This window comes from Echeneis naucrates, chromosome 4 (assembly GCF_900963305.1).
Source record: "Echeneis naucrates chromosome 4, fEcheNa1.1, whole genome shotgun sequence".
In the NCBI taxonomy this organism is placed as follows: Eukaryota; Metazoa; Chordata; class Actinopteri; order Carangiformes; family Echeneidae; genus Echeneis; species Echeneis naucrates.
Window position 1 is genome coordinate 20,846,670 of NC_042514.1, and position 22,108 is coordinate 20,868,777.

At 45.1% G+C, this 22,108-nt stretch overlaps 1 protein-coding gene across 1 annotated transcript in view; it reads left to right on the plus strand.

Moving 5' to 3' along the window:
• Positions 1-22,108, plus strand: part of nfia (nuclear factor I/A) — a 79,032-nt gene that overhangs the window by 3,598 nt on the left and 53,326 nt on the right. Inside the window, exon 2 of the mRNA XM_029499748.1 lies at positions 3,866-4,394. Coding sequence (XP_029355608.1) covers positions 3,866-4,394 — 529 coding nt within the window. The remainder of the gene's footprint in view (positions 1-3,865; positions 4,395-22,108) is intronic.

A 22,108-nucleotide genomic window follows, 5' to 3' on the forward strand; every position in this document is an offset into this window, starting at 1 on the left:
CGCCACGTTTTAACCAGACGCCTTTTATTCAGGTCTGCAGAAAATAATCCTGCCGGGGGTGGGGGGAGGGGGGGATGAGACCGTTTCCACCTGTTTTTAATAAAACAGAGCCTGAATTAAGAGGCACGTCGCTGCAACAGCCTGTTTGTCTGCAGTGTCCACACACAGACAAATTACCCAGCAAATAAATTCCAGAAACAAGAGAAAGTCCAACACTGCAATTATCTCTGACCGACCGCTGGAGATTTTATTTGTTTGAGAAAACACAAGCAGGCCAGATGTGGGATGAGGAAAAAAAACACAATTTAGTTTTTAACAGAAGCTGAAAAACCTCAGCTTCTGTTAAATGAATGAGCGAGAAAATGTTTGTCTGTCCAGATCATTTTAATTCTGATATATTTATCTGAATCTTAGCTGAGGATCCTGGATCCATCTGATCCAAATTAAAATTTAAATGCACGACAATAAGACCTGAGACTGAGATCACTTAATATTTCAGTACAAATCAGCAGTTAGTTTTTTTTTTTTCTTTTGTCATTCTCTCCAGATTGAGATTGGCCATCTGAGCCAGAAGCTGAATTTTATTTAATTGAATCAAGTTTTAAAAGTAAAATGTTCTCAGAGAGTAAGAAACAGCAGAAAGCTCAACAAAAAACAAACAGCATGTTAATTTGGCTTAATTTCATGTTTCTATATAAAATGTTTCTAGTCGGTTGCAGGTGCAGAAACGGGATTGTTCAGTTTCAGAAAACATTCCTTTGTCGAGGGGAAGGGTGAAACAAGAGGGATTATATCGTCCTGCCGGCAGAGAGGAGCGTTTTTAATGGTGAATCTGAGACCAAGTGACTTGTTAAGTGAGATTTTGTTTGCGGTGGACAGACGGAGAGTAAGAGTGGTGGAGGAAATGTTGGCGGAGGACGGAGTGAGCGGGTCAGGAAGCTGAAACGCTGCACTGGGCTGTGAGGAATGTTGGTATGTGGCTCCTACGAACATCCAGAGCCGCTGAGCTGCAGATCCACTGTGGAATGTGTGTGTGTGTGTGTGTGTTTGTGTGTGGAGACGAGGCTGAACACATCATCCGTCCAGCAGCCGCTCGTCGTCCTAATAACCACCCTAGGACACACACAAACAGAAACACATCTCGCTCCAAACAGAAACCACAAATAACAAAAGGCGGCATTCTGGGCCGTCCTGGAGAGAGATCTCCGGCTGCAGGTTGGCTGCAGAGCTGCTAGAGGCGCTTTTGGAGACAAACCCTTCGCCTGGACCGTCTCCAAGAAGAAACAATGTGCTGTATTCAGAGCCCTTGACAAGGGAGGGTGAACAATGTTATATAAAAAAGAAAAGCATTGCAGCTGGCGCTCTAACGCTCAGCCTCTAGATATGGTTTCCTCTTCAGCGTGAGAGCCTCGAGCTGAGCTTTTAATCGGAGACAAGATTTGACGTAAAGGTTTTCTGACACTCCAGCTGTAAAAAACCTCCTCATGAACTTCCTGTGTTTTTTTTTTTTTGTTTTTTTTTTTGCATGTTTAACCCAGAAGCTCAAAGTGAACCCAGAAGATTCCTGAATAAATAAAAGACCAAGAAACTGTGAAAGTTCACATCGTCAGTAAACAAACAGCGCCAGTCTGAAGGATCCGAGCTGCACCGTTTCAACAAACCATTAAAGCCCTGTTAACGCTGCAGATTCAAATGAAATCCTGTCAGAGCATTAGTCTGCTGCTGAAAACAGAACTTGCCAAATGCTCAGTTTACTCATCTGATCAAAACTCTTTCATTTTAAAGGTGGATTTGTGTTTGTGAGTTTGAATGTGTTGAGAAGACCGAGTGGCTTTAAGTCCAAACTTCTTCTGCTGATGTCATTTATTCATTGAAATCTTTTTTTCATTTCTGTTCTTAAAATAAGTTAAAAATGTTTTAATGTCATTTTACATGAAACCTTTATTTTAAGTAGCTAAAACAATTTTTTTAACTTCATATATTTATGTGTTTTTTAAGACTGAACAAAGTCATCAGGTTTGAACAAAATGACACAAGGTGTTTTTAGGACAGAAGAATTAGGATTTTATCACGAGTCTGGTCTTTTTAGGTTTTAAATCAGGTTTTTATGTATGAAGAGATTTTTGTTGTGAATGAGGTGATTTTTACTGTGAACGTGTTCTTGTTATGAGAAAGAATGAGCAGCGTTTTGGACGGGACACATTTTACTTACGAATGAGTTGTTCTTTAATGACTGAACAAGTTTCTAAAAAATTATGACATCTTATTTTAATTTATTTCAAGTATCTAATCACACAAAATGTGCTAGAATGTCCTCAATACAGCTTTAGCATTTTTCTTGTCTTGTCATAGAGAAACAAAGTTTTTATAGGTGTCTGTCTCCACATAAAAAAAAAGAAACTAAAAAAACCAATCTGTTTTCAGCTTCAACAGAGTAAAGCTTAAGTTTTCAGATAGAAAAAAAGGAGCTCCACTTTTTCCACCCCAACAGTGACCTGGGAAAAGGTTTTGTGGTGAACTTTCATGCAACACTTGCAGTAGTGTGTGTGTGTGTGTGTATGGCTCATAATATGGCGTCCACATGCCAACCCAGTCAGAGGCATTTGCACGTATCAAGATGTGTGAGAGTCTCTTTGATCTATGAATAGTCGACTTCTTTTTTTTTTTTTTTTCAATACGTGGCTCAGAAGCGGAGAGGGACGGGGGAGGAGAGGGGAGGCCCTCGAGCTTCTTCCCCTCCTCCCCCTTTCTCCCCCTCCTGCTCAGTTACCCTCTGAGGGGTTTTATCCAAATAGAAATGTTCCATGAAGATGTTTTGTGTCCGTCTGTTTCTGTTCTGGGGCTTGTTGCTCATTTCTCTGTGATGCAGCTGATCTAATGTTTTTCTCAAACGGTGCCCAGGTTCGACTTCAGTGCCTTATCCAATCAAACTCAAACATCAATCTCTTAATTTACTGTGCGAGTTCAAAAAGGTGACACTTCCATAACACAACGTTGTTTAGAAAAAACTTTACGTGATTTGTGTTAATGAGCTGAAACAGAAACAAACTGCTGAATTACTTCTGATTCACCTTCAAACTTTTTGTTGTTTCGCGTCTGACCAAAGGCTTTAAATCAAACCTGAGGTTCAGCTTTGTGTCGGAGATGGTCCAGACGCTGGGGGTCACGTGGCCTGGCTTCATCAGGGTGGCGCTCTGTTGTAGTGCCTCCATCTTCCTATCTGTTCTGTCATCGTCTCTTTGTCATGTGACTAAAGATGGTCCTATTCATTCAGCTCCTGTCTCGACAAATCTGGCTTTATGGTGGTGGAATCTAGTCCACACCGCCCCCTCCATCCACATTCCCACGTTAATTACTGTACAGCTGTGAGCTGCCACATCAGGCACCTTTAACCTCTGTAAAGGCATCAGTTATTGTTTATGTTTGTGGCTTTGGTTTCCCTCCACTCGGCTGCTGGTGGTCGGACTGATTCAGAGACACACTGCTGGACCAGAAACTTGAGACTAGAGACTATAGAGCTGAGACCGGAGACCTGAGACATTCCACCTTCTGTTTTGCTTCTTTACCTTTTCCTTCCTGTATTTATTTGCCTTTTTCCCGATAACACCTGCATTCTGTCTGTTTTCTTCTCCTGTTTCCTCCTTTCTTTTTCCTTTATTAGATATAATCTGTTATAACCAAACGGGGCGAATTCTTAGTTTTAAAAAAGAAAAGATTTATCTTAGTTTGGTGACTTTTTGTGTTCATGGAGAGAGTCCAGATGTCAGTGAGACCTGGTGTATCTTCAGGAGAGTCAGATAAACTGATGATTGATCATGAACGTGTCTCCTCTGTCCTCTCACGATGTCTGCCCTCTTCTCTGCAGGATGAATTCCATCCTTTCATCGAAGCCCTGCTGCCCCATGTCCGGGCCTTTGCCTACACATGGTTCAACCTGCAAGCTCGCAAGAGGAAGTACTTTAAAAAGCACGAGAAGCGCATGTCCAAGGAGGAGGAGCGCGCCGTGAAGGACGAGCTGCTCAGCGAGAAGCCTGAGGTTAAGCAGAAGTGGGCATCGCGCCTCCTTGCCAAGCTGCGCAAGGACATCCGGCCCGAGTTCAGGGAGGACTTTGTGCTGACTGTAACGGGGAAGAAGCCGCCATGCTGTGTGCTCTCCAACCCCGACCAGAAGGGCAAGATGAGGAGGATCGACTGCCTGCGCCAGGCAGACAAAGTGTGGCGGCTGGACCTGGTCATGGTGATTTTATTCAAAGGGATTCCCCTCGAAAGTACCGATGGTGAGAGGCTGGTAAAGTCTCCTCAGTGTTCGAACCCCAGCCTATGTGTGCAGCCGCACCACATTGGAGTTTCTGTCAAGGAGCTGGATCTGTACCTGGCCTACTTCGTGCACGCAGGTCAGTCCCTCGCTCACTTCCTTTTCACCACTGAGTGAGTGTGTGATTGGGTTGTTGTCAGTTGCCGCACTGAGAAACGACATGATGATGACGATGTGTGTAATAGTCATAGCTACACAAAGCACACACACACACACTGACACAGTGTGTGTGGGTAAATATAGAAGAAGCTGTGGTTGGGTGTCAAGCTCATTGTAACGCTGTGACGAGAGCTGCTGCATGATCCTCACCTTTTAGTTTATTCTTGTGCGGTTAGAGTCTTTGGGAAAATGTTCCTCCTTCTCTCTGATTTATTAACTTACTAAATGTTTTCCTAATCAGTTTATGTCTCAGTCTCTAGTTTCAAGTCTTCAACACAACGTGATGTTCTCATTCTCTCTCACTCTCACTCATTGTCTACTGGTTATCCACAAAGGTTGTGGAGCCAGTTGGAGTCAATCCTGGACAGGTCGCCAGTGTATTGCTGGGCCACAACATCATGTTAATTTTTTTTTTACTGATTTTAACGGACCCTGTCAACCACACAGTGGTCCGTTAAAATCAGGATAGGGTACAGAACAGGTCAGAGCCACCTTCTCCGCCAAATATGGTTTCTGGGGGTTTAACAAAACCAAGATGGCTGACAGACAGATTATAAACTGGACGCTTCAGGTCAGACTGTGAAATCTGGTCGTTTATTGTAAACAATCAGAATTCACAGCTACTCATGTGTGCTGTGTTCTCAGGTCCGGACCACATTGTCTCTAACAGTGACTAGTTCAGTGGTGATGTTGATTCAACCATGCGCCGGTGTCTGACGCCATGTTGGTCTGGATCTGTGTGAACTTATCTTTGTTTGGCACAGATGAAACTTATCTGTCTGGGATGTAAATGCAGTGTCCTCTCTGCAGTGTGTTATCTGCCACAGACAGCCATGATTTCATCAGCGGTCAGTAAAGCAGAAGTCTGAGGAGAAGGAAGCGTCAGCTGCCAAATTTCCTCACTCCAGCTGCCCCCGGCAAGCGGTGCAGGTTCGTGTGTTTGAGGGTGCAGCTGGCACACCTGCCAGGGCGAGCAGTAAAAAAACAATTATCTGGTAGCTGGTTGTTCAGCAGGTTCCCATAGACTGCCGGCTGATTTCAGGGAGAAAGATTTGGCTGGTTGGATCTTCTAATAGCGGCGGTGGAGCAGTTTTTAGATGGCGAAACATTCTGCTCCAAGCTCATTTGCAGTTTACGGGACTTTCCTGGAAAACAGCAGGTGAAGTTCAGACTTGGTCAGACTGAGGAGCAGCATCAGTTCATGGTCTGTTTAAAAACTCATCTGGATGTTTCAGGGGCTTCACAATGAAATACATGTTTTATTTTCACATCTGATGAAGAATAAGGCCAGATAGTTCCAGAATAGAAAGTGACTGTCAATCTGTTTTGAAGATAAACACAAATAATAAAGATGATTTCAGCTAAAATCAGAAAAACAAAATCCTGTTAAGGTTCGATGGAGGGTCCAGGTGAGTGGGGAGCACAGCCATGGCTGTGGGCAGTGACTGTTTTACTGTGACATCACAAAGTTTCAGAATTCCTGACGACTTCTTTGTCGTCGTTTTAGCAGACTTCTCTGTCTGAGAGGAGGGGTGTCAATCAAATTTCGCTCTTCAGAAACGACTAATCAGAGCCAGTACCGACCCCCTGGGTCCCTCCCCCACTGTGCAAAAGTTTTGAGTGAGAGAGCAGAAATCCACTCCGAGAGAGCGGGGTGATTTTTTTGAGTGGTTGTTTGGTGCGCTGGCCACATATTCCTCCTCGATCGGGAGGCAGTTTCCTCTGAGTGCACATGCGCCGAGAAAATTTGCGCACTCGCAGTTATATATATCTATATCTACACGTGCGAAATAATAAAATATGCCCGAATGTATGTTTAAGTACTATTTGGAATTCATGTGTCACCATACTCCAGGCTGAGCATTTCTCTGTGGATTTAGAACTTTGAGACTTTCACTGAATGAATATAGAACATAGACCTGATTTAGAATCAAAGACCGCATGGAGGTCTGCCTTTAGACTGTATGGACCTTTAAAGGTTTCGATGGTGTCCAACTCTTAAACTTTTGATGGTGTGGCCCTTTAAACCTTTAGACTATTTATAACCTTAAACTTCTGGATTGTTTGGACCATTACAGTGTTTTTTCTAATAACATGTCGTGGGAAGAGGTTTGTGTGTGCAGTGTATTTTTCTGTCATGTTTTCGTGAAGGAAAAGCTTCAGCTGTGATCCGTCAGCTGACACAAATACCGAATGAGCATTGTGGAAAGATCTCTGACCTTGAACCTTAATTACAATCATTTCCTCTGGCAGACTGAAGCCTCTCTGAGCTTAAAGACTGCTTCCATTCTGCTGCTCTTGCTGCAGGTCGGCTCTGAGCTCTGGTATGAGTGTTTTCACTCTGCGGTCATAGTAATCAGCTGTGAGCGGTTCACACTGAGCTCCTTCAGTCCAGGGGAAAATGCTCCATGGGTTTATTTAGGAGGTCCGGGAGCCTTTCGGCTCCGAGGGAAAAACTCCCATCACTGCGTCTCGTTGAGTGTTTAGTTTGAATAGAGTGGTTTTGGTTTTCAGCAGCTGCTGGTTGCGGTCAGAGACACTGAGGGGGATCATTTGCGGTGAAGACAGAAGCTTTTCTCATGTTTGAATTTTCTCTGCTGCTAAATTTAGAGTTCACTCGAAAAACCTGCATCTTTGCCTCCAGTCCAGTGTTTAGGAGGCAGTTCCTCATAGGGATGTGACGACTTGGCAGGATTTTGTCTCCTTTGAATGAGGTGAGAGGGAGAAGGCCGAACTGGATGCCCAGAGAGTCCCCTCGCCCCCGCTTGGATGGGCTCAGGTTTCATCCTGCCTCTTATTTAAGGCAGCAGAGCTTTTCTGGTGCGGCGGCGTTGATTAAAATCCATGTGAAGGCAAGCTGACCTCAGGGCCGGAGGCGGGGTCTGTCGGGGCAGCCAGAGCTGGTAATTAAATTCATCCCCATACCACTGACTGGGGGGGTAAGGACTGACAGTGTTGCCCTGAGGAACCGCAATGCGCTACTAACCATTTATTAGTAAACCTTGCAAATGACCAACAGCAGATCATCGGTTTCTTCACCTGCTGCTTCTCTCTTCTCACTTTTCACCGTTTACGCCTCAAAACTGACTGAAATATTAAACAACAAAACAAAAATTTCTTCTTCCCAGACTTCAGGTGACCCAAAACCTTTTTATAAAACTTTTTTTTTTTTCTTTTTTAGAAGTCAGATTGTATTGAAGTCTATGAGAAAATGTCCCTCCTTCTCCCTTGCTTTATTGGCTCAGTAAATGTTTTCCTAATGAGTTTATGGCCTCAATCTCTAATTTTAAGTCTTCAATACAACATGATGTTCATTTTTAAATAATGCTCCCATTTAAAAAGAAATAGGCCAGAAAGAAGGGGATGGATTAGTGGGTGGGGTTCCTGTTTGGCTGACAGACTGTACCAACCAATCAGGATGGAGGAAAGAGCAGGTCAGCTCTACTCCAATGTTATTGAAATGATTAAATATATACATAATTTAATTTAATGCCCCTTGTTTTGCACGACTGAACCCCTTGCCCAGACTTAAACGTATACACCGCTCTGCTGGCCTCATTACAGCCAAACTGTTTCCACTTAAATTTAAATAAAGCTGCTGACAGGTTCATGGCCCCAGCTCCACTGATCCAGATCACAGACTGTTCCCGGCTAAAAGTTTCATTTGAATCCTGTTGTTTCATTTGATTGAAGCTTAGCAGCCGTCAACAGCCAGACAGGAAGTGCTGGGTTTCTAACAGGTGGAGCTTTTCAAATGAACAGACTTCCACTCACTGCAGTTGACCATGAACACACACATGCACGTATACACACACGAGTAGTAAGCCCTCCATTCATAGTTCTGAACATTTGCTGTGAGAGTTGCTGGGGGTCAAAGGTCAATCCCCTCCCTCTCTGAGCTAAGCAGCGGGTGTCATTATCACAGCAACGCTCAACACGTGCTGAAAGGTCAGAAGTCATAGTTTTGAGGTCATAACCCCTATCATCAGGCCGTTAAACCTCAAGGATAAACATCCCCACCCGTCATTAGCAGACACACACACACACACACACAAAGACTGGGTGGGGGTGTGTCTGAGCTGGTTGGTGGTTTTGCAGCGTGCATGGGACAAAAGGTGGGCAAAAGGTCAACTACTTGAAAGTCTGTAATGTCTGTAAGGAAGATATTTTTAACTTTTATTACACGTTTATTTCAGATGGATTTTATTTATGTAGCTGTAAAATCAGTTTGTTGTACTTAGAGAGACAAACTTTAAGTTTGATACAAAAGTTTTAGCGTCATGACGGCCTTCAACCTATGGCCTACCATCTGTTGGTCACCTCTCAGTGTTTAGGGCCCTGCTGTCACAGATACACTCATCACGGCAGCTACTCTGGATTAATCGACCACTGAAAATAGTCCCTAACAATGCTCCACTTCCTGCAGTCTCACATTTACATCAAACTGACTTCACTTGTTCATCAGGTCAGTTTCTCCAGCAGCACAATAGGATGTCTCTGTGTGTGTTTGTGTGATAATTTACAGAATGTGAATGCCTCCAGTTTATCTTCCATCACAACCCTGATACCAAACCGACAGCAAGTGTGTGTGTCTAAGCGTCTCTGCGTGTGTCTGTGTATGTGTGAGTGCATGTGTGCGTGTGCATGTAACATTGTGTGACCCAGTTCCCTTAAAGAATTTTGGAGCTTCATCTCTGAACTTCTTCCTGTTGTTCAGGTGGAATCATAACTTCATGTCAGGCTCCATCTTGACTTCACTTCCTGCTGCCAATGGACACGTGCACAGACACAAACACACACATACACAGGGATACACACACTTAGGTACAAACTGGCACGCACACAGTTTTCTGGTCTGGTCTTGTTGGTCCAAGTTACTTCAGACTCTTACTTTTTTTTCTGATGAAATCATGATGCCATGAAGTGACATTGTTTCCTGTTGTGACCATGTGACGGAAGAGGAAAGTGTGTGTGAGTGTTTCTGCAGCTGACTGAAAAACTTCATTGATGGAGACAGTTGTGTGTCCACAAAGAAAATACATGGATTTATTTACGTGCAGGTCAGAGGTCAGACCTACACCTGTGGTGACTGTGTGTCAATGAAGAGGGTGAACCTGACGTGTGTGTGTGGTTTTTTTTTTTTTATAGCTGATCCGTGTTTGAAGGTCTGACTGACACTGAAACAGCAGACACACAACGGGCAGGCTGTTGTTGTTTGGTGTAAAACGTGTTTGTTTCATTCTGAGCTGTAACTCAGAGCAAAAATGAAAATAGAAAGTCAGATTCAAGCGGTCAGTGTGTGTGCGCGTGTGTGTTTGTTTACTTTTCACTGTGAGAAACAGAATCTGCCAATATGTCTATGACTGTTGGCTCGTCTCCTCTTACAGATGCTTTCTATTTCCTCCTTCTGCTCTTCCTCTTCCTCCTGCTTTTCCTCCTCCTTTTCCTCTCCATGCTGTTGCTCTCCAGTCGTCATGTGGAGCTGTTTAAAACAAACGTGGTGTAAAACCACAGACCCTGTTGTGGTTCCTGAAGTGCACACTGTAAACATCCTTCAGTACACACACACTGAAGTGCAGACCGACAGAGACCTGGATTAATGATTTTAAAGAATTTAAATAGCATTTGTATGAATATGACAAAATAAAACAACAGAAGTTCTGAAACCATGAGATCACCCAATCAGAAACAAGCCCACTGGTCATCTGTCTGCATGTCACTATGACATCTTCATCTACATCTGGTTTCCTTCTCTGTTGTCTTAAATCCTCTGTCACTTTTTTCTTCTCCTGTGGTTTTCTCTCTTCTTTTTATTCCCTTTCTATTTTTGTTGTTTATCTTTTGCTTGTTACTTTTTCTTTTTTCTTTTTTTCAAATCTGTTACACGCTGATGCAAGCATACACACACAGACATAAACACGCATGCACACACACACTCTAAAGGTCATCTTAACTGTTTTTTTCTGATGTTGTTCTGCAGAAATGTTGCTGCGTTGTCATTGCTGGTGACTGAGAATAACTGATTCCAGTTCCAGTGCTTAGCAACAGAGACCCCCTCACCCAACCCCACCTGTGCCAACAAGATGGAGTCAGGCTCCCTAAGGAAAACCAAACAAAGTGAAAGCTTCAGTTACAACTCTATTTAAAATCTCCCAAAAAATAGTGTTTCAGCATTGTTGCCTCACAACAAGAAGATTGTGGGAATGTTAAAAAATGAGTGAGAAAATATGGGCCTTTAACGTCTACCTTCAGGCTGTAAGGACCTTTAAACCTGTAGACCAGACCTGAGCAGTGAGCCCGTGGGCCAGATGCGGTCTGCATGATGGTTTTTCCAGCCCACAAGATCGAGGACATACTGCAATATTTTACTTAGACTGAAATTTGGCCTCATAACATCCACCTTCAGACGTTGCGTACCTGCAGCTGCATTCAAGAGAATCACCTGTTAAACCCTCTTGTCTTTGGTGACCTACATGAGGCAGGAGCCACTGTTGATACCTGTGGTCAACTTTGTGTGTGTGCGCGTGCACACGCGTTGGCATCCATCGATCTTAAAAGGGTTAGAGAGAAATGTGTGCCAAGTAACCCACTAACCTCTTGCACGCACGCACGCACACACACACACACACACAGACACACACTCATTGTGTATGAAGCCAGGGTGTTCGGGGGGCCGCTGTGTGAACTGAACATCGACATGAACCAGGACAGCTGTGAGCGTCTGCAGGGAAAGTCTCCACAGATGGTGGAAGCAGAGTGACTCCAAACTGCCGTATGGCTGCTGAAAAATAAACGAAGGAGGAGAGGAAGAAGAAGAATCGGGTCAGAGCGATGACGCCACAGTGACGCTCAGCATCCGAATGGTTCGCCCCCATCAGTCTGTTCAGACAGACTGAGGAAGAATTAATGATTTACTTGTCTCACATCAATATCATTTCTGATACTGTAAGAAGATTTTTTTTTTTTTATATATATATACATTTTCCGAATTTTACAGATTTGTACCAAAAGGTTTACCAAAATGTAAAGAATTTATGCCAGATATTTTTGGATGTTGTGAAACAAAAAAGCTCAGCTATTTTCCATATTTAAATTTTCTGATCTGTAGGTCATCAACTAAGAACCCTCAAGTGACATTTTGTCCACAGGCTCAGTTGCGATTCAAGCAGTTTAAAGTGAGAAATAAGAAAAATAAAACAATAAAAATAATAAAATCCAGTTGTTTGGCAATATCACCTGATGTTGTCACGTGTATACTCCAGTTTCCTCCTCGCTCATTAATGTTTGAACACAACAATTTGTTAATTAATCATCATCAGGGCTTGTTGAGTCCAGGACTCCAGGTTCAGACCTCAGCATCAGACTTTTGTGCTTTTTGTTTCAATCCTGAAGTCGAACATCCACAGTCAATCTCCTGTGACAAGAGGAGGACAAGTGTGGCTATCATCAGCTCAACCTGAGAGAGAGAGAGAGAGAGGTTCACTCATACTCAGAATGCAGGCTGATAATCCAGCTCTTTGCATATTTGAGGAAAAACTGTCGGACTCTTTGGCCTGAGTCCAGGAGGTGAAGCACAAAGAGCTCATTCTGTGGAAGCAGGACTGTGTCTTTTGTTTCTGTAGTATGCTTTGTGTTTGTGTGTGTATGTCGACACTGTCAGATGTTCATTTTTAATTATTGACAAGTGAAGGATTAGCAGAGGTGGAGGTTGGGGAGCTGATAACTGAATTATTGAATTGTTTCTTTGCCCTCACTTGGTGTCTGTGAGGGTTGGGTTGTGGTGGGGCTGTTTGAGTTGGAGGGTTAATGAGGCTGTGGTGGCTTGTTGTGCCAAGCCACAAGGTGCTGACAGCCACTGCAGCCCTCACTTTTAGTCACCGTGGTCTGAGGGAAAACTTTCATGAAACCAGGAGCCAGTTTTGATCGAGGACCATAATTTTGAGCGACTCTTCAGACTCAGACCTCATTACGGAAGTGATGAAGTTGCAGGTTCTGACTGGCTGGACTGTTTGATTGGAGGTTGCTTTCCCACCTTTCCTGCCCCTCTCCAAAATAAAAGCCCAATAAAACAACTTCATTGGTTATTCGTGGTGTTGCTCATTCACTGTACTGACAGCTGACGTCCTGTTTAAAACTTTAATCTGTTTGTGCAACTTTTGATAGTACAGAACCTTTACTTCAATAATTTTGCATAAAAATAAAAACCTGGAAGGGAAAAATCTTTTTTTCGCCAGTATCTCGGATCTTATCATTCTTACTGGACCTATACATTCCCATGATGCAGCTGGACAGCATGTTTCATTAGACCCCCCCTCCCACTTTAAACAGCAGTGGCTGTCGCTTAGTGATGTCAGCTCTTCAGTAACAGACACCACACCTTTTCCGCCTGTGAATGTCTGTGAGCTCATTAGCATTGTGATGCGGGGAGGGGGGCGAGTTTATTCACACACTTGAAGCAGAAAAGTGTTTTCAGAATCGAGACAAAAGCTCCACTTGATGAAGCAGTGAGAGAGTCTGGGAACTTTGGCCCCTGCGACCGAGCTAATTGGCAACCCCCTACTCACACACATGCACACACACCCCACCCCGGGGTTTCCCGCCTTTTAAGCACCACCAACACCTCCATTGTGTTTTTTCACTCACGTGCAGTTGTAACAGTTCTTCACTGAATCAAAACAAGATCCAATTACAGGACAGTCACTTTGATGGGGGGTGGGGCAAGAGAAGAAGGAAGGAAAGGAAACGAGGGAGGAAAGGTCAGGACGGGGGGGGGGGGGGGGGGGCAGGAGGAAGAAAAGGACAGGGAATGAGGAAACAAGAGGGGTGGAAAGAAGAGAAGAGATAATGGGCAATAAGGACAAGAAAAAAGGAAATTAAGAAAATGGAAAGGAGATGAAAAAACAGATACAGGAGAAAAGGAAACAAGAAAGGAAAGTCAAGGAGGAACCAAGAGACAAAGGAGGCAGGAAGTCCTGCGTCAAGGACACATTCGATCAGTGACCACTTCATTAGGAACCCCTCACTGAGTCTGGGGCGTCCTTGGGTCTTCAGATGCTGGATCCAGATGTGAAGCTTTTTCCTCTGAGATTCCTATCCACATCCAAAAGGGGTCGACTGGGTCCAGGTCTGGAGCCCTCTAGTTGTTTAGGACTGAGGACTTGTGAAGTTGCTCCCTGTAGGAGAAACAAATAGGACTGGATGATCAGAGAGAGATTGTCCTGCTGATGGACGGGGTTTCCAGGGGATGACAGCAGGGCTCAGTGGACACACAGGGACCTACCCTCCCTCCTCCCTCCATAACCCGCTCTGCGGCTTCCTGCTAATTAAATTCCTGTGCTGTCCATTAGACGGATAGAGTGAGGCGGACTGCTGACTCAACACAGGTAGAGCAGCTCTTCGCTGTAATGGCTCTCTTCTTGGAGCTTCAGCAATTCATTTCACTGGTGCGTTTTACACACCGGTGGGTCACCAAGGCTTTCGGGGGGGGGGGGCGGTTATAAGCTAATACCGTCAAAATGCTTTAATTCTTAAACGGACACTCGGCAGGATGATGTCCTCTAAAACATAATGACATGCTCTTTATTCTCTCTCTCTCTGTCTCTCTGAACCACATCCAGCCTCAGACCTGGGCCAGTCTGATCTTAGTTCATCCTGGTTCAGGATGTCTCGGGTTTGTCTCCATAAGGATGATGAACTTATTTATTTGGTTTGGAACTGGTTGATGTTTGGTCACGTTCAGGCGTCATGGTTAAAGTTGACTTTAAACAAAGTTTTTATTCAGCTTCTGATTAAATAAAGTATTAAATAACTCCATTATTGATCAGTAATTAAAATATAGATTTTTTTTTTTCCTGAGGTTGAAGCAGCTATCATGTCTGGTGGTTCAGAAAATGTTGCTTATGTTGAGTCTGGGACCAAGATGAGTGAAGGATTGTGGAGAAGCTGGAGGTTTGAGTCTGTCTCAGCTGTAACTCCACACCTCACCCCCCGGGGGGGTGTCGGGCTTGTAGACCTAGCAAGAACTATTTAGGGAGTGACAGCAAATAAACAATGAGGAATTCAGTGGGGGAGGGGGCTGACTGGATGGTTCAACAACGCTGAGCAGGTTCATATTTTCGTCTACCCTCTCTAACACCATGGAGTCATGGGGGGATACTGGAGGTGTCCTGTGTTCCTCCAGGCACAGTCGACAACGTTTGATTCTTCCTGACAAACAAGTCAGAGACCAAACGTTTAGCTGTGTCAGAGGTCAGAGGTTAGGTTTAATGTGAGAGGCAGCCAGAGAACAGACGCTGTGACCACATCCTCACATGACATGTTTAAAAACATCACAGGTCTGAGATGAAGAGAATGTCACAGTTCCCTGAGTGTACTGCTGGAAGACTGAATACCAGACTCACTTTGATCCACTTTGGTTCAGTTACTGCTGAGGTTCATGGGATTTGGAGTTTCTGCATTTTCCCAGCAGGCCTCAGGAGGTTCTCAGTCCCTTCCCCGGAAACACATCTGTGAAGACACAGCCTTAGAATCTCCCTCCCCCTTTAAACCCCCTGACTGCAAACAAACAAGAAGTTGGGAAAAACAACTACGTGTCGCATCCTTATTAGCATGTCAATCACTGCTCAGCCTCTGTTTCCCCTCCATTACTCTGGGTTGGGGGGGTCTTCTTCGTTACATCAACAACCGAAAATCACCTGGGCCTGAAAGAAAAGAAACAGGATAGGATGGAGGGAAGAATAAGGACTGGAGGGAGGAAGGAAAGGAGGAGGAGACTGAGAGAAGGATGGTTAGAAAGTAGTAAGGAGGGACTGAAGGAGGGAAGCAGTGGATTGCAGCTGCCTCCTCATTCCCACAGTCTGTCTTCCTCCAGGCTGGTTTGTTCTGGTCCAGACTTCATTCAGTTTTCGCCTAATTAACATCTCATCTGCATAACTTGTTGCTGCCCCCCCTCGTATCCCTGAAACAATGGCCGCCAGACAGAAGAGAGACTTAATCCAGAAAGCCTCTGTGGCCCAGATAAAAGCGATCTGTGCTGTCCAACCACTCGCCTTTCTCCCTACCAATTAAAACTCCTCTTAGTGGCAGCGGGAGCGCTCTCATATGCTGCTTCGCTGCTTGTGAGTCACACCACCAAGCAACAGAGTGTGTTTGTGCGTGTGTTTCGATGCTTCGCTCCTTGACCTCAGTTTGAAGGTTTTTACTTCTTGTTTCTCACACCAGTAACATAAAGATGTCATTAGTGTGTTGGACTACAGGTCCAGAAGGATTCTCCAGGACCTTGAGGACCCTATTGGGCCTGCAGGTTTTAAGAGGGATCTATTTTAATTTAGCTCAGATTTTATCCTGTGTTTTGTGGTGCAGTGGATTTAAGATCGGGAACAACAGAGTGAACATCATTTGGGTGGCGGGGGGGTCCAGGTTTCAGGATCTCCTGGAGATGTGAGACAGATGTTGAGCGCCGGGGTTTGGTTGGCAAGCTGTCACAACCCCTGCCTCGATATGACACATACACACACTACTGCCTGTCCTCAAGGTCAAAGCTTCAGTCCTGCCCACACACACACGCACAAACTCATTCTGTTCCTCTCCTCTGTAATAGTCATCTTCAGCTCAACCTGCTTACATCAATCCTAGATTCTTATTTACATCTTTCTTAATGAAGTAGTCATTAAGTTGATGACATCAGAACAAGAGGTCCCCTCCTTCCTCATCAGCTCTGCCTTCTCCTTCAAATATGGTACAACAAGGAAGTGAATGGGTTCATTTTGAAGTTCATTCCTGGCTCAGACAGCTGACCTTAAGGTCAGAGGTCAGAAACATATCCAATTGTATACTTTAACCTCAGGAGAAAGGAGTGGCCTCTGACCTTTGAGCTCCACCATGTTTCACACCTGAACTCCTGAGAAGGGAGGTGGGGGAGGATATTACCACTGCACCACCTCCTCTTCCTCCACTTCCTCCTCTCTGCAGTGAGGAGGGTGAGGAGGGGGGAGGAGGGTAATTTGTGTGGCTGTATCTGAGCTGATCTCCTCTGACCTGAGGAATAACTCACAGCCTCAGTTTGTGTTGTGGAGCCAACTCTTCTTTTTTACTGCCCAGTTATTATCCTCCCTCTCCTCCCTCCTTACCCCTCCTCCTCCTTTCCTCTCATTTTTCTTCCCCAGTTTTTACTTTTTCCTACTCTTGCTCATTAGTTCTTCCTCCTCTCTTCTTACTTAGTTCCTCTCCTCCTTTCCTCTGCCTCTCCTCCTCTTCTCCTCCTCTTGCCCTCTCCTCCCCTCCTGTGTCAGCAACTCTTCTGCTAACAGTAGTATTCAGGCTCCAAGGGCTTTTGGGGGAGACGGGCTTTAAGATGCCACCAGAGCAATTAGCTGCAGGCTCTATTAAACCCTCCCCCTGCTCCCCCCACCTCCCCCGTCTGTACCTCCTTCACTCTCTGCACTTAAATCACACCCTGTTAGCCATCTTTAAAGTGGAATGACTTCTCGTTGCTGCCGTCTGTCTGCACTTTCCTATGCTGTTCTGCACAGGACCCATGTGAGTGTAGAGGTGTGTGTGCGTGTCTTTGCGTGTTTCCTGTTGATCAATGAAATGACAGAACGGATGCGTAATGCCAATTCATGTATTTAGTTTTCAGAAGAGTCACAGAATCAATCTTTGTATGGACGTGCACAGTCACACACACTCACACACACACGCACACACACACGGATAATATATACATCAAGAGAATATATCATTTAAAAAAATTAAGATAACCCTAAGGAAACACCAGAATCTCATAAGAATCAGTTTTTACACCCACTTTATTTTTATTTTTAACTTTTATCTCAGTTATTATATAGCTTCCACTCAAGTAACATTTTAAAAGTCCTGGGACTTCCTGGTCAACTCATCTTTTATGAGAGCAGCTCATGTAGAGCAAGCCAATCACTCTTTTTTAATCATCTTTTTATCTGTGTGTGTGTGTCATCGCCTTTGTAACCCTTCCCGCCTTTCCGCTGCTGAAACCTGATTAATCCTGAGCATTGTGTGTCCCTCCATCTTGTCGTTGTGCACGCTGGCCTGCCCCGCTAAACGCAATTGAGCCGTATTTTTACAGATTGCCTCGTTGTAAATAAGATAATTGGGCTCATTAAGCTTCTAGAGAGCAACACAGTGTGGAGGACACTCACTCAGGCAGGGAGGGAGAGGAGGTGAATAAAGAGGAAGAGGAGGTAGACAAGGCAGAGACGTCAGATGTCACAGCCTCAGAAGAAGAGAAGGATGATGGAACCCAACACTTTCCACCCTGTTTTTATGAAAGATAAATCCAGTCGATATCATTTTTATTACGCTCTTTTAGACAGTTGTAGATGGCATGATCACAGTTTCACCTCCTTTATAGCATTAACAACACTAGCATTAACAGCTGTTAATATCTAAATTCATGGAGTTTAGTTGGCGGCTCTGAGGGGAGCGGAGCTCTGCCAAGGGCCTTAACTCCCCAGTCCGAGTCAAAGAACAGAAAGTGAAGGCCAACAGTGACTGTTAACGGGGCAACCCATAATAATCTTCACACCCAGCATTAACACATGTTCATTTTCAGTGTGTAAATCAGGACACAATTCATGATAACACGCTAAATTGCTGATTGTAGTGAGAAAGAGGAGGAAGAGGAGCCATTCTTCATCTCTAACCGCTCCACAAAAATGGAGCGGATCTTCCTCTAAATTCTCCATTATCCCTAATAATGGCCAATCATCTCCATCCCTCTCTCTCTCTCCCACTGCGTCCCTCCCTTGATCCACCACATGATATTTAATCCGTCATCTTTGTTTTCAACACACACGCAGTGCAAGCTGTTGCTGGCAGGAACTGTCAGAGCACAGGGCCCATCTGGAGAGCAGACAGTCTTTTCTATGAGCTTGTGTGTGTCGTTGCCTGTTGTTGTTGTGTGTGCATCGTTTGTGTTGGGCAGCACTGTATGTGATGCGTTCACACCCCCCGTCCTCAGCAGGCTTGGTGGGTGCAGCTGCAGGACGTCACAGCAGTTTGACCGAGAAATAAATCGACTGTCATAAAGCATTGACGGAGAAAAAAAAAACAGAGGAAACCAGAGAGCCATCTTTCACAAGTTCTTTAAAGATGAGTTTTATGTGTTGGTAGGTTTTTATAGAAACATGTGATAGGGCAGAACAGCGGCATATTTGTTAGCACTGTTGCCTCACACCAAGAAGGTTGTGCATTTGATTCTCGGGGCTGGGGCCTTTCTGTGCAGAGTTTGCATGTTTTCCTGCATGTGTGGGTTTCCTCTGGGTACTCCGGTTTCCTCCCACTGTCTTTGATGGACTGGTGACCTGTCCAGCACCCCCCACGACCCGAAAACTAAGTAGAAGATGAATAGATGAATGAGTGAAAGAATGTCCTGGGAGCTGTGAGAGAGTATTTGTACCGCAGTGTAAAATGAACACAAAACATGCTGCTGAATACTTAAGAAGTTCACTTTACACACCTTGAATTCACTGTATGAGCTAAAATAAAGAAATAAAAAAATTATCTTTGCTATATTCCCTTTAAACTGTTCTCTTGACTGTTTGTGCCCAATCTTATTTCATGAACACTGAGATGCTCACATCTCTGCTGAGGAAATGTTTACTGAGCTAATGAATCAAGGAGGAAGGGGGGACATTCCCCCATAGCCTTCAATACAATCTGACTTCCTTAAAGCTTAGTGGAGTCGCCCCGTGATGGTCAGTGATTGCTGTGAAAAGAGTTGGTGCCCCCCCCCACACTAGCTCACCTGTAATTAGACTGATGTTAACGGCTGCCATCCTGATCATCTTGTTAATTAAATCCACACTCGCACAGGAACACACACATACACAGGGTCCGACGGTGAGCAGCAGCTCTGAGCTGATTACGTTTCCAGTTTTTGTCACAATTGATTGAAGAAAAGGATCTGGACTGATTGCAATTCTGTAATCACTTCAGGCTTTCAATTAAAAGCCAGTAAAACCCTTGACGTGTGTGCGCGCGCACGCACATGTGAGAGAGGCGCCTCATCAGAGTACTCGCCGGTGCGTGTGTGTGGGTGGGTGTTAATCGTCCCGTCTACCTGCACAGTCTAAACTGCGGGTTCCAGATGTTTGGAGTTTAAATCCTCTTAGTTGCAGATGTCCTGGCGTTTCCTTGGTAACCAGTCTGTCAGAAGCAGCATGTTTGGTTTTCTTTTTTTTTTTTTAACTCTGAACTGAGCTTGTCAGGCTGGTGGTGTGTGTTTGTGTGTGAGCGATGAAAACAAACTAAAAGTCTTGTTGCTTCATTGCCATTGGTCAGGCAACATGATGTTCAGATAATGGTCAGCTCTGATTGGTTCATTTGTCAGTTTGAGAAACATTTTGTTAATGTCACACCATCTCCATGGTTACAGTTAGCATTAGCTGATGCTATGCTAGGTGCATTGTCAGTAATGAAGATAAATGTATGGGGGCTCGCATGACTGGATTTATTTATTCTTTGATAATAGCAACACAGCCTCTGTGTGGGTCTCTGTCATCATAAGGAGTTGAGCCATGCACTTACAGAGCCCCAACAAACACACACACACACACACACACACACACACACATAGACATTATGAACCAATGCCAGGTCTTTGTGTAGCCATGTTTCATTCATCAAACCTAATCACACACTCTGATGACAATATCTCACTATCTGCCTGTGTGGCTGGAACTGTAGTGTGTGCGTGAGTGTAATGCATGTGTGTGTGTGTGTCTGATAGTGCTGGCGCCGTATGAATTGAGACCCTCCGGCTGCAGCCTCTCCTGCTGGGCTGTGAAACTTTAGAGGGAGCACGCACACACATACACACACACAGGAACACATGTTTCACAAGTGCACATATAGGCTGTTGCAGTCGGACATACATGCACTCCATGACCTCTAACTGTCTGTCTCGTCTTCCTCTCTTTCTAACTCTGTTTTTGTCGTTACCTTCCTCTTCCTTCTCTTGTTTCTCTCTCTCTCCTTTTCCTTTTTAGTCTCCGTATTTTTCTCCTGTGATTTTTCTTCTTCCTCCTCCGATACTTCACCTTTCCATTTCCCGCTTCCCGGACCTGTTCTTCTCTTTCCTCCTCTTCGCCTTTACTTCCTGCTCCTCTTCCTCCACATGTTCCTCTATAAGCTGTCACCACAGGGAGAAGGACCGTGCGATTTTGTGATGGTGCAGGTGAGAAGGTCAACCTGACGGTGTTCAGCAGCAGCTCAGCGGCTCCACATCTGCTCTTTAATTATGTGGACTCTGCTGGGAGTCAGACTCACACACACACACACAACACAACACAAAGCAACTAACACAGCACAGCACACAATGAGCTGCAGAGAATCAAAAGCTGCAATAGTTTTTTCTTTTTGCTCTACATTAAAAGGTCTGAGTCTCCAGGTCTGATTATCCTTCTCTGGGGCTCCATGTCTGTGTCTCCTGGTGTGAGTCTTCAGGTCTGCGTGTCCTGCTCTGAGTCCCCTGGTCCCCAGCTAAACTCAACATTCCCGGTAGATGTTTAAAATGAAGTCTCTCAGGAAAGGAAGTGGCTCATGTGTCTTTTAGTGCAAAACATTGACAAACTTTGTTTCACATTAGACAACCAGATTCTCTGTGTGTCTGATGGTCAGAGACACATCTGGCCCAGGCTTGGTTGTAGGGAGAGACGAGGTCTGGGCTGAGGCAATGAAACACACACACACACACACAATGAACTCAGGTTCATCGCTGCCCCTTACGGTGAAGCATTGCAAAGGAAGGAAAGTGTGTACCTTCGCATTTGTGTGTGTGTGTGTGTGTGCAGACCGTGGCCTCATAAATAATTCCTCTCCATATTGCTTTTAAACGATAGCATCCCACAGCTGCCCTGTCATGGCGTGCAGCTTGCCCATAAATGATACTGTCACAGCTAATACACGGCCTCCATTACTGCGGAGGCGTGGAGCAGTCGCTGCCGCCGCACTGCGCAGTCTAAACATTGTCAGGGCAGCGGCAGCGCAGCCAGCCCCTCAGCCTGCTGCCCAAATCAGCAGGCGGACAGATCGACAGGCCGGAGCGGAGCTGGAGGGGAGGGGGCGAGGATACCCATAAGCCCCTGCAGAAAGCTGCTGCCTGGCTGGCTGGGGAGATGGATGAGCTGCAGGCTGCGAAGCTGAGTCCAGCCTTCCCACTGGTCCCCAGAGAAGCTGTGACTTGGCAGAAAGTACACAGTCCGAGTCCGAAGGGAGCAGCCGGTCTGAGAAAGCTGCTGCGACGTGACCAAGTGCTCCATTCACAATATGCTCATTCTGCACCCTGAACCCCAATATCCCTGAAACCCCAAGGCCCTGAGCTCCCAATGCTCCATTGAGTAAGAGCCCTGTGACAAATTACAACTGGACCCACTGCACCACCAGAGCCCATGCTAACTGGAGGTCCCCACAGGTCAGCTCAATTCCTGGATCCAAATTATACTCTTGCTGGTTGAGCTGGGGGCAGCACGGTGGCATGGTGGTTAACGCTGTTGCTTGCCTGGGTTTCCTCCAGGTACTCCGGTTTCCTCCCTCCGTCCAAAGATATCACGTTTGGGTTAACTGCTGACTCTAAAGTGTCCGTAGGTCTGAGTGTAA